Source organism: Aspergillus chevalieri, chromosome 4 (genome assembly GCF_016861735.1).
Source record: "Aspergillus chevalieri M1 DNA, chromosome 4, nearly complete sequence".
Classification (NCBI taxonomy): domain Eukaryota; kingdom Fungi; phylum Ascomycota; class Eurotiomycetes; order Eurotiales; family Aspergillaceae; genus Aspergillus; species Aspergillus chevalieri.
Genome location: NC_057365.1, coordinates 1,377,939 through 1,393,178, shown reverse-complemented (window position 1 = coordinate 1,393,178; position 15,240 = coordinate 1,377,939). Strand labels below are relative to the sequence as shown.

General features: G+C 47.7%; 8 protein-coding genes across 8 annotated transcripts; 6 read left to right on the top strand and 2 right to left on the bottom strand.

Annotated features, from left to right (window-relative positions):
- Nucleotides 1–132: 132 nt before the first annotated feature.
- ACHE_40498S (uncharacterized protein) lies at nt 133–1,006 on the bottom strand (the record flags this gene model as incomplete). The annotated part of the gene is made up of 2 exons (XM_043278703.1): nt 133–922; nt 975–1,006. The coding sequence occupies 2 exons, from the start codon at nt 1,004–1,006 to the stop codon at nt 133–135; spliced, it is 822 nt and encodes a 273-aa protein (XP_043136456.1).
- Nucleotides 1,007–3,168: 2,162 nt separating this feature from the next.
- On the top strand, nt 3,169–4,087 carry ACHE_40497A (SDR family oxidoreductase; the record flags this gene model as incomplete). Its single annotated transcript, XM_043278702.1, has 4 exons — nt 3,169–3,476; nt 3,531–3,638; nt 3,687–3,846; nt 3,899–4,087. 4 exons carry the CDS (start codon nt 3,169–3,171, stop codon nt 4,085–4,087), a joined length of 765 nt encoding a protein of 254 aa, XP_043136455.1.
- A 765-nt stretch (nt 4,088–4,852) lies between these two features.
- Nucleotides 4,853–5,717, top strand: ACHE_40496A (uncharacterized protein; the record flags this gene model as incomplete). The annotated part of the gene is made up of 3 exons (XM_043278701.1): nt 4,853–5,009; nt 5,070–5,470; nt 5,523–5,717. The coding sequence occupies 3 exons, from the start codon at nt 4,853–4,855 to the stop codon at nt 5,715–5,717; spliced, it is 753 nt and encodes a 250-aa protein (XP_043136454.1).
- Nucleotides 5,718–6,592: 875 nt separating this feature from the next.
- On the top strand, nt 6,593–8,736 carry ACHE_40495A (uncharacterized protein; the record flags this gene model as incomplete). Its single annotated transcript, XM_043278700.1, has 6 exons — nt 6,593–6,720; nt 6,772–6,807; nt 6,869–7,068; nt 7,119–7,281; nt 7,330–8,074; nt 8,125–8,736. The coding sequence occupies 6 exons, from the start codon at nt 6,593–6,595 to the stop codon at nt 8,734–8,736; spliced, it is 1,884 nt and encodes a 627-aa protein (XP_043136453.1).
- A 643-nt stretch (nt 8,737–9,379) lies between these two features.
- Nucleotides 9,380–11,025, bottom strand: ACHE_40494S (isocyanide synthase family protein; the record flags this gene model as incomplete). Its single annotated transcript, XM_043278699.1, has 4 exons — nt 9,380–10,215; nt 10,265–10,415; nt 10,471–10,733; nt 10,791–11,025. The coding sequence occupies 4 exons, from the start codon at nt 11,023–11,025 to the stop codon at nt 9,380–9,382; spliced, it is 1,485 nt and encodes a 494-aa protein (XP_043136452.1).
- Nucleotides 11,026–11,580: 555 nt separating this feature from the next.
- Nucleotides 11,581–12,153, top strand: ACHE_40493A (uncharacterized protein; the record flags this gene model as incomplete). The annotated part of the gene is made up of 1 exon (XM_043278698.1): nt 11,581–12,153. One exon carries the CDS (start codon nt 11,581–11,583, stop codon nt 12,151–12,153), a length of 573 nt encoding a protein of 190 aa, XP_043136451.1.
- A 28-nt stretch (nt 12,154–12,181) lies between these two features.
- On the top strand, nt 12,182–12,958 carry ACHE_40492A (uncharacterized protein; the record flags this gene model as incomplete). The annotated part of the gene is made up of 2 exons (XM_043278696.1): nt 12,182–12,415; nt 12,464–12,958. 2 exons carry the CDS (start codon nt 12,182–12,184, stop codon nt 12,956–12,958), a joined length of 729 nt encoding a protein of 242 aa, XP_043136450.1.
- A 765-nt stretch (nt 12,959–13,723) lies between these two features.
- On the top strand, nt 13,724–14,945 carry ACHE_40491A (zinc-binding alcohol dehydrogenase family protein; the record flags this gene model as incomplete). The annotated part of the gene is made up of 2 exons (XM_043278695.1): nt 13,724–14,114; nt 14,167–14,945. The coding sequence occupies 2 exons, from the start codon at nt 13,724–13,726 to the stop codon at nt 14,943–14,945; spliced, it is 1,170 nt and encodes a 389-aa protein (XP_043136449.1).
- Nucleotides 14,946–15,240: the final 295 nt, after the last annotated feature.

The window sequence follows — 15,240 nt, the reverse complement described above, 5'->3', positions numbered from 1 at the left end:
GCTCATAATTATAGCGCCTTGAGAATCTCACATGGAAATCCTTTTTATGTAAATTATTCTTGACAAAACGATTACGATTAAAAGGCAAAAGAATTAACAGAGAATTGTCCGGAACCTCTCAAAGACACTCTGTCATGTCGTTAAATTCATGATGATATCCGTTCCGATGTCACTAGAGGCTTCCAATAACTCGCGAAACATAGCGTGCTTGGACAGCTCTGGAGCTTTGCTGGCGGCGTAATGGCTGACCAATTCTCGAAGCGCAGACCCCCCTCCAGGCTCGCTCTTTCCGGTAAGACTGTAAGTGACGTGGAGAAGGTCAATAATTAGACCGATATCCGATGTCTTGTCAATGAGTTGTTCGAGGTCCCGATGGAGAGACGCGAGGGACTGTTCACGCAGCGACTCAACCAGGAATCTGGTTGCCAGCACGTATAGTCTAGCATGGAAGATAATGTCAGGGGTGGAAGTTTTTGATGCGCATCTGCAAGCATCAAAATTCAACTCGCGGAAACTGACAGTTAGATAGTAGGAAATACAAAGCTGAGCATGTCTCATGTTATTGTCATTAAAGTCGGGGGACCGCGGGTTGGTACTCGTCATCGCGCGGCGGTTCAGATACGGAATCCACGGGAACCTTGATCTCGTCACTTTTTTGTCTTCGGGATATGTTTTCTCAGCGTCATTCACGGTGCAAATAGGTGTCGTATATCTGCCAGTGTATAAGTGTTCACAAAGCCCCCCAAACACATCAACGTCGACATCATCAAGTATCGCTACGCCCGTTGTCGACTCCTTCATCAACCCATTGTTGATCATAGCGGCCAGGGGATCTGATTTTCCTTGAACGATGCTCGCATGGATGGTCATGGGGGTTCGGTCCTTGCCAACAAGGAAGGTGAACTGTGGCGACTTGATAATTCTATAGAATGTTAGCGAATGCGTAGGGTGACTTTGTATTTAATGGTACGAACGATGTATAGTAGCTCGTGCTTTCATTGTTCATTTTGCCCCAGAATCCGACAGTTGGTGATGACCTGCGTTCTTGTATTGCCAAAAGTGCCAGGTCAGGAACCAACAGTGAGATGTGTGTGGACGTGGGATACCTGGGGAGCTATTGGGCTCAGATGGAGAGAATTGGATGTGGGGTTGAAGCTGAACGAACTGCTCGGTTCCTAAGGGAACTGTTTTCTTTTATCTTGCAGAGCCGTTGGTCTTCAACCTTTCATTCTTTGTCGTTCCTATGGCTAAGACTGCAACGCAGTCTACTGCAATCTCACTGTTTCTTTATCGATGCTTTTGTTTGCAAGGAACTGCAGCTGGATCTACTCGCCCCATCATATGTTCCCTATATGGCGGTATTTATCATACGAGCTATGAACATTGCAGAATGCATAAATTGTCAAGCCAAGAGAATCTATAAGAAGCGCGGTAACTTATTATGAAAAGAGCCCATTTGACAAACAAGAGTGTGTTTCATTCAGTCTTGTTTGCAGTTGTGCCTGGTAGTGATTGTTCACCTCTCTTCGGTCACATGACACCATTCTATTATTATCACTTCCTTCCCTTGTAAGCCATTATAATCTTACGAACAACAGTAACCGCTGGCGAGCATGAACGACTATGTCCCTCTTGCATCTAGAGGTTCTCCTAAATATCACCGACGAACCGAAATAACCCGAAGCTGCATGTGCTCGGCCGCACATGCAGCAACCTCTATAGGCGATTGAATATCTTCTTGTATCGACACAACATTCACTGCTACAATTTCTGGGGCATGTGAAGGGCCATAGAGCTAGGAAGCGAGCCCGCGCTGCTAAAGTTCATCTGGCAAGGTGTCAATCCGTGCGCTATGGAGCGGATGGGTAGATATCTTTACTACAACCGTTATATCCCATATGAGGAGTGTGCAGACGAGGAGGACTAACCTGGCACAGAGGAGATTGCCGACGTGGCTCGGCAGTATGAATACTTGCGTGATTACTAGCACCGAGTGAGCATCGGCGAGGAACTTGAAAACAGTAATTTTGGTAACAATGACCACGAGTCGGACTCAGACGTGTCGTCCTCAAAAAAAAAAAAAAAAGCAACAGGCGCCCCATTCCTCCGTACCGGCAGCCCTCTCGAAACCCGCCAATCTGCGCGGCTGCAGAAGCAGGTCATATAGGTGTTTTGAATATCCTCCTCGCGCATGGTGCCAACCCAAATACCCGAGGCTACTGCAATACAACGCCCTTAATTGATGTCGCGAACTTTGAGCATGCAGAGGCGGTCGTACTGTTACTCGACATGAGCGCGTGACCAAACGCATATGACTTATTCTGGCATTGTGCTTTGGCACTGGCCGCTAGTTATGGGCTCGTTGATGTGGCAAAGATTTTACTTGCGCAACCGCGAATTTATCCGGATCTGCGCTCGAGACAGCACCATCGTATTGGTCATCGACGGGTTTTGTCTCCCTTGTACCTTGCGGTCAAGCACCAGCATGTGGAGATAGTGCAGATGCTGTTGGATAGAGGCGTTGACACAAGACTGGAAAGCCAAGTAACCAACCATGTCTATGCGCCCCAGCAGAAAATGGGGACTTAACAATAGTGCGCATGCTGCTGGACAAAGGCGCCGAAGTGACGCCGCCACGAGGCCTATGCGATGAGGGTACTTTTTTGAATGCGCCGAAGGTGATAATGCAGACGTGATGAGAATTTCGATGAACACAGGCGGGTTTGATGCCAAGCTAAGGTTCAAAACGGACACGATGCTAATTCAGGCGGTCATTAAAGGGAGGGAGAATTTACTTCGTCTTTTTGTGAGAATCTAGAAAGTGTGTACGATTTAATGTGATTAGTCCTTCCCTGAGAATTTCGATGAACACAGGCGGGTTTGATGCCAAGCTAAGGTTCAAAACGGACACGATGCTAATTCAGGCGGTCATTAAAGGGAGGGAGAATTTACTTCGTCTTTTTGTGAGAATCTAGAAAGTGTGTACGATTTAATGTGATTAGTCCTTCCCAAAAGTCTATCCGAGACATGTCCCTTCGGCTTCGAGTTCCGATAACAAGAAGCCCTGACGCAAGACCAGTGATCCCATACTTCGGTCATTTCCTACTACCACCCGTGCCTAACCAGTATAAGCATTTTATTCATTAATCATTTCAAAGATCAAAAACAATGGCTTCGTACCTGGTCACCGGAAGCTCCAAAGGTCTCAACCTGGGCTTTTGCAATATCCTTGCTTCCAAGCCTGCTTCCGAGGTTTCAAAGGTTTTTGCAACTGCGCGCAGACATACCGATGCTTTGAAAGACTTGATCTCACGGTATCCCCAGCGCGTCGAGTTTGTATTAATGGATGTGCTCTCCGAGGAGAGTGTCCAGAAAGCTACGGAGCAGGTTGAAAAGTCTCTCGGCGGCAAGGGTCTAGATGTTTTGATCAATGGAGTGGGGATCATGCCTTTCGCACCGGAGGGTGTTCACACAGTGTGTGTATACGTCCTTGTTGTGCCTCAATTGAGATAGCCATCTGACTTGAATAGAAATAATCTCGACTTCATTTTGAACAGCAATGTTTTGGGCGCCCATTTAGTAACCAGAAATATTTTACCGCTTTTAAGAAAGGGAAATTTGAAGAAGGTTGCTAACATGTAAGTTTTCATGTTTGTACTAATGGTCCAGGTACTAATCATGGTTAGCTCCACGTCACTTGGCTCGATTACACTGGCGCCGAAGTACCACACGCACATGCCTACGCCAGCGTACAAGATCTCCAAGGCAGCCCTTAACATGCTCACGGTACAATATGCCATGGATTTTGCGGATCAAGGCTTCACATTCTTCGCCATCTGCCCAGGGGTAGGTCTGTCACCAACATGAAGGATTCGTTGATGCTGACACCTATTTCTAGTGGGTGAAGACGGATCTTGGGGGCGAATTTGCCGACTTGACGATAGAACAAAGTGTGAATGCAATCCTGAACGTTGTATTCAACTCGACCCCCCAGGCAAACAACGGAAAATTCATGAACATCCATGTGCCAGGGTGGGAGAGGTCCGAGGGCATCAACCAGTACAATGGTGGTGAAATTCCGTGGTAGGCTACACGGAATGTGAAATCAATGAACAATGTCAATGAAATCCGACAAGTTAATATGTTGGTATTATACAAGTATCGAACAATTAATCCGACTTCAATGGCGTGCAAACTACCATGCTAGCTTCTGAAGGAGCCTAGATCCGGGCTGTAGAGGATCAATGTGGAATGATTTGCATATATGGCAGGTCGCAGCCTATTCCTCACACTTTGGATAGAAGCTAATGGAAAATACCGTATTTGCGCCATGGTGCCGAGCCATTAGCACCAACACTCGCAACCAACCGGGGATGACACTGATCCAACTAAGCATATCAAGGATCCCAAGTAAAAGTCCCGTCTGACCAGCCTTATGAGTCCAGAATCATCCTCTGAATTTCCGATGATGGTCTTTCAGCAATTATCTGATTGCCAAGGGTCTGCGAGGTAAGGTATTTGAGCAGAGCCTCAACCATGAACGGGCGAATCATTGTGTGTTTGCTCCAATTTTTTCATGTTGCAGGATTTCGGCGAGCTCTTATTCACCAATTAAACATCGAGTTCGTGTGCAGAGGCTCAGCTAATCACATATTCTTGCTTTTTCTCCTACATGAGGCCTGAAACTAGGGGCGGTGCAATACGAAGGGGGATGGAGGCACAAATTTTGCAGGTTGAGTAGTGTGAACCCTCGGAATTCTTCTCTCAACGGCTGACAGTTGATATATTATATAGATGAGATGCATGCTGTTCCGGTTGATAACTTCCAAACATTATCATTCGAGCAATCACCATGGCAGGCGCTCAAACATCGCCCAACTCCCATCCGGACCAATACCCTCTACAGCCCAATGTGGAATTTATATTTACCTCTGACGAGAGCTGGTCTCACATCGAGGATATGGCCCTGCGAAGACGAATTCAGAACAAAGCCGCTCAACGAAGATATCGTACGTCCTCTCCCCAGTTCCCAGTTTTTTTGTTGCATATCTGACAAAAGTACCAATCAGGCCGCAAAATAAGAGAACAAGCAGCATCCACAGCGGGGCATCGGATTCCCGTTCCTTTAACGATGGAGCCTCCCCCCGATCTGCCTTGGTATCCCAATTCTGCACAGGGGCCGAATACGACAAGAACGAGAGAGCACACTCCGGCGCTATCATGGAACCCGGAAACAAGTGCATTTCGCAACGGGACGCCGAGTGAGCCATGGCAGTACCAGGGACAGGATGATTTACTTTTCCCTCCGTCGGGTGACCTCTCTCGTCCGTCATCGGCATCGTCTTGCTTCAGTGCAAACGCATTTTCTCAAGACGCGGGCTATTTGGATCAAACCGAGCGGGGTTTTTACGGGGCACTGCCTATTGACGATCCGTTCCTTGCCGTCGGGGTACCCGAACGTAATTTCCAGGTATGGAGAGTCGTAATTAAAATAATTAGCATCGACTTACATCTTTGAACAGTCATCGCCTCTTCCGCTGTGTTCAAAAGATACAAATGCAGACCGCTTAGCGAAGCGCATTAAGAAGACACTGGACGAACTATCTCTACTGTACGACATTGGCATTGAACTGGAGCTGGTACCCCAGGATAACGATATGTTTACTCAGTTGGAGAGTCTAAAGAAAGCGTTTTGTAAGGCCATGAAGGTGGCATGATTAGAGTATAGGGAGGTGTGATAACATATCGTGATGATCATGATAAAAACTTTGTTTTATTAGTGTGCTGCAATTTCTAATCCCAACTCGTGAAAGACCACTTCTATTGGAGCTTCCTAAACTATCACAATATAGTCTCTGCCAATAGAATTATTACAAATATACGATAGAAGACTACAGAGTGGCGTATGTGGAAGAGAAATGGACGGCAAGAGCCGCCTCGCTAAATCTGCAAGCTTACCATCCGAGTTCCATATCCAGTTAGTTTACGCTCCTTAGCCTAGTGAGATGCCTACCACATCTTCGTATAGCCTTTGATGGCTTCTTCGCGGAACCATTCTCCATTGTGACTCAATATCTCGTGATTTGCGGCTCTTGTAGCGTTAGTAGAAGGGCCCACGTGGTCTAATCTCAGCTCTGATTCTGTCCAATTGACGTTTTATGCTAGAGTATGTCGGAAGCTGGTTTCAGGATTCGATCGGAGTCACCGTTCGTGATGACACTCGCCGATGTAGCGTCAAAATAGTCTGATGCCCTCAAAATGCCCCCAAACAGTGACTCAACATCTCCAATCCTGCAATATAATTAGGATATTTCTCACGGTAGGGGCCGATAATGGTAAATGATAAGGGCACAAGCCCTGCATTTCGCCCTATAAGCATACGGATGTGGTGTCAGCATTCATCAACGTTAGGGCTCAGCCCGTAAGCTGATCTGGCAGGAACCGGCTCAGCCCTACGGCTGTGGTAGTTATACGACTGTTTAATCTATGTAATTAGAACAGCTTTGTTTCAGAAGGCTAACAGAATGAGATGACTGACAGGTTATAGGAATATCAGAGATAAGAACTAATTACATGTAGTATATATATCTGAATGACGACGATCATCGAGGCTCTCTGTTGTGATACGATAAATAGGCAAACTTGCATGACTTTACTTTGTTTAAACATGAAGCAATTATTTTCAAGTCTGCTTTTCGCGACTGCTGCATGCGCAGCCAAGTAAGTAACAACGGCCATACCTTGCATCGTCACGGACTAACATGTAAATAGGCTCTCTCAGGGCTTGACACAAGCACAAACAAATGGGTAAGATGAACATTCATACTCTTTCATGTTGAGACTTTATTACAGTACTGATATTCACTAGACTTTCGACATGGGGCACACTAGATAACCCACAATTCCCCGATTTCCTCCCATCGCATGACGGATCTACGGACAACCCATGGGAGAACCTGAGCAATAAACGTCGGGATAACGATCCATATCCCGAAGTGCCTTATACGGGAGTAACGAGATACTATTATTTTGAAGTTGCTCGAGATATCCTCTCACCTGATGGCTATGGTAGGTCATAAAGACGGCCCGATTATTGAGATTAAACTAACATTCCGCAGAGAAAAACGGAATCTTTGTCAACGGACAGTTTCCTGGTCCTGCAATTGAAGCAAATTGGGGGGATTGGGTGGAAGTAACAGTGCATAATAACATCACGGGTCCCGAAGAGGGCACAGCGATGCATTGGCACGGTATCTCCCAGAAAGGAACCCAATGGGCTGAGTATGTATCCTTTCAAAAGCATTGACTAGGCATTACTAACAATTTTAGTGGCGTCCCTGGCGTATCCCAATGTCCCATCGCCCCAGGTTCGTTCTTTACCTACCGATTCCGCGCAAGCGAGTACGGAACCTCTTGGTGGCACTCTCACTATTCCGCTCAATGGACAGCCGGGGCATTCGGGCCTCTCATTGTCTACGGTCCAAAGCACATTCCGTATGATGTTGACCTCGGACCCATCATGCTCGGCGACTACTACCACCGCGATTACTTCGAAGTCGTAGAAGATGCCGCCAGCAACAGTACCGACCTGAACGTATACGCGCCTTGGTCTGACAACAACCTGATCAACGGCAAGAACAACTACAACTGCTCCATGTCCAAGACAAATGCGACGTGCGTTGACGACGCGGGACTAGCGCAGTTCCGGTTCCAGCCTGGTAAGGTTCATCGTCTGCGGTTGATGAATATTGGTGCTGCGGCGCTCCTTCACTTCAGCATTGACGGACATAAAATGCAAGTCATTGCACAGGACTTTGTACCCGTTGTGCCGTATGAAGCGGACGTTGTCACTTTGGGTGCTGCGCAGCGGACTGATGTTCTGGTGATGGGAGATGCTGATCCGAGAGAAACCTATTGGATCCGATCTAACATTTCGACCAATTGCTCCAATACATACACTTCCATGGCATGGGCAGTTCTGTCCTACGAGGGAAATGATGATATCCAGGAACCGACAACTGACAGCACAGACGCTGTGAAAGAGGCTGACCGCAAGGACTTCTTATGCAGAAATGTAGGACTGGAACCGTCCCCATGGAAATTTTGATTACTAACGGTCCACAGGACGACCTGAACAAAACGGTCCCGTTCTTCCCCCAAGCCCTCAAAGAACCCGACATCACAACCACAATCCAAGTCGATCTGTACACCAACGAAACAGGCCACCATTTGTGGACTATGAACAACCGAACACAGCGAACAGACTATAACAACCCGCTGCTCCTTCTCGCTAACGAAGGCAATTTCTCAATCCCAGATCCGGACTGGAACGTCTATGACTTCGGAACTAGCAAGACCGTTCGCATTGTGCTGAATACTGTCTATCAATCGGCACATCCTATGCACCTTCATGGGCACTCTTTTCAAGTGCTTGCCGAAGGAGACGGTCCCTGGGATGGCACAATCGTCAACCCACGTAATCCAACCCGTCGGGATACACACATGCAACGCCGCTACGGACACCTGGTAATTCAGTTCGAAGCTGATAATCCAGGTGTGTGGTCATATCATTGCCACATTGCGTGGCACGCCAGTATGGGCTACAATATCATGATTCTAGAGCAGTCAAGGGACATCGAGGATGTGGAGATCCCTGTTTATATGGAGCAGACATGTAAGGATTGGGATCGGTGGTCAAAGTATAACGTCGTTGAACAGATTGATTCGGGCATTTAGATCAATATGAAGATGAATTTGGGATGAGATTGGAGTTGCACGGTCGCATGGGGCTTGTAAATAGCGTGTCTGGTTTTGTTTGCGACTTTAGATTATGAGTTATGAGCGTCAATGCATAACTAGCGATAGTTCATTTTGTGAAGATTTCATCTCTAACTCGGGTTCCAAATAGATATATATCCTGCAACATTAGTATTGAACATCCTTACGCTATAAAAGAGACATATAATACCCGAGGCCCCATTATCGGAACTGATTTTGATGTTCTCGGTTATTGTTTTATTTTCTAGTTTGGTGGGTTCATAGTCCGAGGCTATGAAATGCGTTTTGATAAAGATGTAACTTAAATGATTCTTGACGGCCGATCGTACGAAGTAGCCCTATTTCACCCAGGGCTCCAAGGAGAAACTTTTCCATATACGAGTTTTCCAGGAGTATAGCCACAGTATGTTACCGTTTGCCAACTTTATAGTGTTAATTTAAATCCTCGCATATTAAGGGAGTGGAGATTTAAGTATAAAACAGGCCTTCAAATGCAAAATTGAAGACACTCTATTGACATTGATGTCCCTAAGAAACAATAAATATAAACAAGCAAACACAATAGAAAAGCCAAAAAGAAATCAAAGCCGACAAGCACTCTTTATGCTGCTCCTGCTGCTGCATTCTCAAATCCGATCACCTTGACAGGACCCTTGTGTACACCCCTCAACTGTTTTACCTTATCCAACTGCTCCTCGGTAAGCGACTTCTTAATGCCTGCCCTAGGGTAAAGAAGCATGGTATTCGGATACTGCGCCTCGAAGACAACATCTTCATCCTCCCAATCCCACAGTTCGGACTTCTCCCGGTAGAAGTACGGCCGTCCGTCCTTGTACATCAATCGGTGCGTATCACGCACGGCCTTGGAGTGGACAGTAGTGTAAGTCCCGTCAAGAGCCACAGCAATGGAGCTATGCCACGGCGACTTGGGGAAGTCACCAGATCCTTGGACAATCAGGGGAATAGACAGTTTGACGTTACCGCTAGACGGGTGGATGGATAACCGCACATGTTCGGGCTTCATAGCTTGCAAAAACTTTGTGAACGACTCTGCCCGGATCATCATACTGATAGCGACCTTCTTGACAATCTTGCGGTACTTCTGGCCACTGGTGGCATGCGCTGCTACCGGGCTGTGGCGGAGGTCTGTCTCCAGGAAGCGGATAAAGCCGCAGTAAGTGAGGAGGGTATCTGGGTCATCACGCATCATTTCACGGACTTCTTCTTCGGTACGGCCATATTTCTCGAGGATCTCATTGCGGCATTTTTGGGCGAGCGAGAGGTAGGATTCTTTGTTAAGGGGTGTGTCGGCTGTGTAGCCGAGAATGTCCATGACTCGGAAAAGTTTGATCGATTTGTCATAACCCTTGGACTTGGCCATTTGGACGAGGCCGTCGCCATAGGCCCAGGTGTTATCGTCGGAGATTCCAACCACGTCTGTGCTAGGTTAGTCAGGGCTAGATCCCAAGAACTAGAGTAAACATACCGTCGAACAACAACCCATCTGTAGCAATATGAACCTCGCCTCCAGGTGGGTAAACCACCTTAATATCCTCGCACAGCTGGTGGAGACGAGACAGTGCCAGCTCCTCACCCAAGTCAGGGAGAACACCGGTAACTTTGTCCACTTGGTTGATCTGCGCAGCGTCAGGTTAGTCATGCTTCGTTCGTGGATATCTGGGTATTACTTACACTTTTCCAAGGAAAGGCAGGGAGGATCATCTCAATAGCATGTCCCTTTGCGACCTGTGTCCTTACTCTGTCCATGAAGAACGACTTGCCAGCCCAACCGGTGACCGGTCCGTCCACATCTTTAGGTTGGGTATGAAGACCATAGTCCCCAATAACATCTAGGATGTCGCTGGCGAGTTTGTCCCAGTCGGTTGGCTCTGGCTCACTGATGATAGTGACCGCTCGGTCTTCTTCAACTTCGAGGTCGTCTTCAGATTCAAGTTCTAGAGGAGTAAGGGTATTAGTAGACACACAGAGCAGGGTTACTAGAAGATAAATACCAGTAACGGTGATGGTGACCCCATCCTTAGGGACCTTGGCGAAGTCATAAGCCGAGGAAGCCTTCGATGGTGCGTTGACTTGATGAACTTCAACAACTTTGGACTCTGGAGTACCGGCATCGACATCGGAGGCGGAGGAGATCTTGTGAGACTGGCTCTGCCACTGGAAGAGCATCTCTCTCCACCATAGTGGATTGAACAGCTTTCGCTCAACCGGAAGAGAAAGAGATGCCATTGTATCCAAATTTTGCAGTTTTCTTTTTTTTGATTGCTAATTCTGGATTCCTGTAGAAGAGAAGAGAACAATTGTGCTTGATGCTTCAACGAAATGGTCCACTTCGTTCCCGTTTAAATATCTATCCTCCCGTCACTCCCGTCAACCCTATTACCTCTGTCACCTGTCACATCTGTCATTTCTCTGACATTGCTCTTCATTCAGCCGCTTGCGTTCCATCCTGATTCCTGTCTATTCTTGGATCCGTATTCCAATTCTACCATACAAAATACAGTACACAACATGTGGTAGCCCTAATTGACGCGTCGGGATCTGTCATCGGTCATCTTTGCCGAGCAGAGTCACCCTGCAGGTGTCATCAACCCTGCAGTAGAATGGCGTGCTACCGTCAGCATGACCGGTGGGCTTAAGCTTACAATGCTGACTGGAAAAACGAGGACAAGAGCCTGTTAAAGCAGATCCCATGTTTTAGGACTGTCTCTCCCACCTCATATCTCCTGGGACGCTCAATTTTTTCTATCTTTCCATCCACAATTCTCCTTCGGAGTTTCAAAGATGGCTTCTACTTCTACTTCCAGTAGCAGCCTAGCAGCAAAGGAGCCCTTCGTGAGCTCCGAATCCGAAGAGACTCCCGCCGAGAACACCCAAACCACAGTCCCAGAAGGATCCCTCCTCGCCTGCTCGCAAGTCCTAGTCAGTCATCTCATTGTGGTAAATGGCTTCGGCTACTTTTCTTCCTTTGGCATCTTCCAGTCCCATTGGATCGATACACTCAACCGCTCTAATTCAGACATCTCATGGGTTGGATCACTCTCTCTCTTCTTACTGTTCTTCCTGGGTACCCTTTCGGGTCCGATTATGGATCGGGGATACTTGCGTCACCTGCTGGTAGCTGGCTGCGGGTTTCAGATTCTAGGGGTGTTTACCACCTCGGCGGTTTCGCAGTACTGGCAGCTTCTGCTTTCGCAGGGTATTGTACAGGGAATTGGTAATGGTCTCCTCTTCACGCCGTGTATTGCACTTGTGTCAACGTACTTTACGAAGCGGCGCGCTTTCGCACTCAGTCTCGCTGCTTGCGGGGCACCGGTTGGAGGTGTCGTATTCCCTATTGTGAGTTTATGCACCTGACATCATGAGCGAGATGATCAACTGACAAATGCAGATCGCGCAACAGCTGTCGCCGAAGATCGGGTATCCCTGGGCGATCCGGGTGATGGGTTTTATTATCGTCTTTGACTCGGTGCTCATCGTTTTGTTGGCCCGGCCACGGCAGTTCAAACGTACCAAGGGGCCTTTGGTTGATCCAAAGGCGTTCAAGGAGCCCACGTACCTGTTCTTTGCCATTGGGATCTTCTTTACCCTTTGGGGTGTCTATATTGCTTATTTCTACGTATGTCTTTCCTTCCCCTTCTCTTAATCACTCACGCTGACCAGCCAGACCACCACTTTCGGGAAAGAAATAATCGGCATCTCTGAGAATAACTCCCTCACCCTTCTCATGATCCTTAATGCTGTCGGCGTTCCAGGCCGAATTGTTCCCTCCCTCTTAGCAGACAACTACTTCGGTACCTTCAACACCCTACTCCCATTCGTCTGCGCCGTCTCCGCTCTTCTATACGGCTGGATCGGCGTACACTCCACGGGCGGCTTTTACGGCTTTGTCGTGATATACGGTATCTGCGCGAATGCCGTGCAGACACTTTTCCCGTCGGCACTGTCTCAGCTGACCACGGATCTGAGTAAAGTGGCTTCTCGGGTGGGAATGGTGTTTACGGTGGGCAGCTTTGCTTGTCTTACGGGGCCGCCGATTGCGGGGGCGTTGATCAGTAAGAAGGGTGGTGATTATTTGTGGGCGCAGCTGTTTGGAGGGACGTCGGTTATTCTTGGGTTTGTGCTTTTGTCTGTGGCACGGTGGACGAAGGGGCGGTCTTGATATGTATTCCGCATAGACTGGTTTGTTTGGTATAGACGGTGAAATGTTTGTTATCGTAGTTTTCGGTATAATTGGAAAAGCGTTGCATTGCATAGAATAGAATGTTCTCGACACGATCTTCATGCTGCATAAGTAAGCGTATGCGTTGTACTCCGGAATCCTTGCTGAGATTGACGAGTCATGTCATTCAATCGGAAGATGCTCAGCCTTATCCGGATTCTATTTCCTTTGGAACATTGGACTTTGGTTCGGCCCGTCAGGCCAATTCTGATCTGGAGATCGATCTAATCTCATCGCTGGGATAGCTGGCTGACGCTGTCGCTATAGCGATGATACGGGGACACAGAATTGTACAACCTTTCCGTATCTTAGTAGGCTATGCAGCAAGATACCTCAGGGTCTCCAATCATGCGCCTTTGAGTCTCGACCTGACGGATACATTAGCTCCGTACATGGCCGCCGAGTGAGAATAGAACAGAAAGGATTCAATATAGCTTACCAATCGACATTTTCCTTCACATTCTCCCGTATTTAAGACATGAATTAGAAATCAAGAAAAAGGAATCCCCATAAGCTTCCATAATTCGGAATAAGCAGTGCATGTTGCTTATTGCGGTGCTTATTCCCGGGTGATATATCGCAATCGAAGACCCGATAGCGGCATAGAATAAGCGCTAGATGACCCCCGCAGCTCACCTCGTATAGGACTCTTTTTGCTTTTTTATGTCTGTTTAGCATTGATTGTTAAGCACGGACTTAGAGATTATGTTTGAGTCCGTTTTTAGGCATATAAAAAGACGTACCATATCGCACCTGGAATACTCATGCAACCCATTCCAATTCGTCAAATTCATCCCGCGCCATATATTCATAAAAGCCTCATCTTACACCATGTCCGTTCAGCGTGCAATTCAAATCCAACGTCCTAAGGTGGCCAAACTGGTCACTGATGCTCCAATTCCCAGTATCCGTGATGACTATGTTAAAGTTAAGACTGTCGCCGTCGCCCTTAACCCCACTGACTGGAAACACATTGACTTTCTGGCCACCGAGGGCGCTATTGTCGGCTGTGACTACAGTGGTATCGTTGAGGAGGTCGGGTCCGCGGTGACCAACCTGAAGGTTGGTGATAAGGTTGCTGGATTTGTTCACGGCAGTAAGTGTTTCCCCGAGGACTTTGTGGAGGATAATCAGTTAATTTCATGCAGGCAACGGCGACAACATTGAAGATGGCGCTTTTGCCGAGCATATCGTGGCCAAGGCTGCCATCCAAATTAAAATCCCCGATAATATCTCCTTCGAGGAGGCTTCCACCCTCGGTGTCGGTATTACCACCGTCGGTCAAGGTTTATACCAGTCCCTCGAGCTGCCATGGCCCTCGACGACATCTATTACGACAGATAAATCCCCTGCCATCCTTATTTACGGCGGTAGTACTGCAACCGGCACCCTGGCCATCCAATTCGCTAAGCTCTCCGGCTTCAAAGTCTTAGCGACTGCCTCCCCACATAACTTCAACCTCCTCCGCTCCCTCGGCGCTGATGAGGTTTTCGACTACCACTCCCCGACTGTTGGCGCTGAGATTCGCGCTGCCACTAATGACCGCCTTGCCCATGTCTTTGACTGCATCGCTTCCGAAAGCTCCGTCGCTATCTCCGCGGAGGCAATTAGCAGCACCGGCGGTGCTTACAGTAGCTTGTTGCTTGTTAAGGAGTTCCCGCGCGCAGACGTTGAAAACAAACGTACCCTTGCCTACACGGGTATTGGCGAGACCTTCCACAAAGGTGGTACGGAGTTCCCGGCGGACCAGTCGCACTTGGACTTCCAGGTTAAGTTCTGGGAGTTGTCGAGAGAGTTATTGGCTCAGGGCAAGGTTAAGGTGCATCCACCTGAGGTGCGGGAGGGTGGCTTGGAAAAGATTCTGGAGGGTGCGGAAGATTTGAAGCACAATAGGGTTAGCGGTGTCAAGTTGGTGTATCGGGTTTAGGGATGGAATTGGAGAACTTGTGCTGTTAACATGAAGGTTAGATTAAAGAATACCTTGCACTTTCTAAATTTTAGTCTGCGAAGTGTAACGGACAGTCTCGTTGACGAATAAACTGAACAGTCTTCACGTAGTTGCCATATGCTATATCAATGCTATATAGGATGAACTGTCTGACAGTCATTCAAGTTCAGCTAGAGGCTCTGGTTCAACATCTAGTAGCAGGCTCCAAGATATGAGTTCATGTTAGACCAAAAGAAGGACTTTCTACGGTTCATCCGGAGAGCTTTGGCCTGGA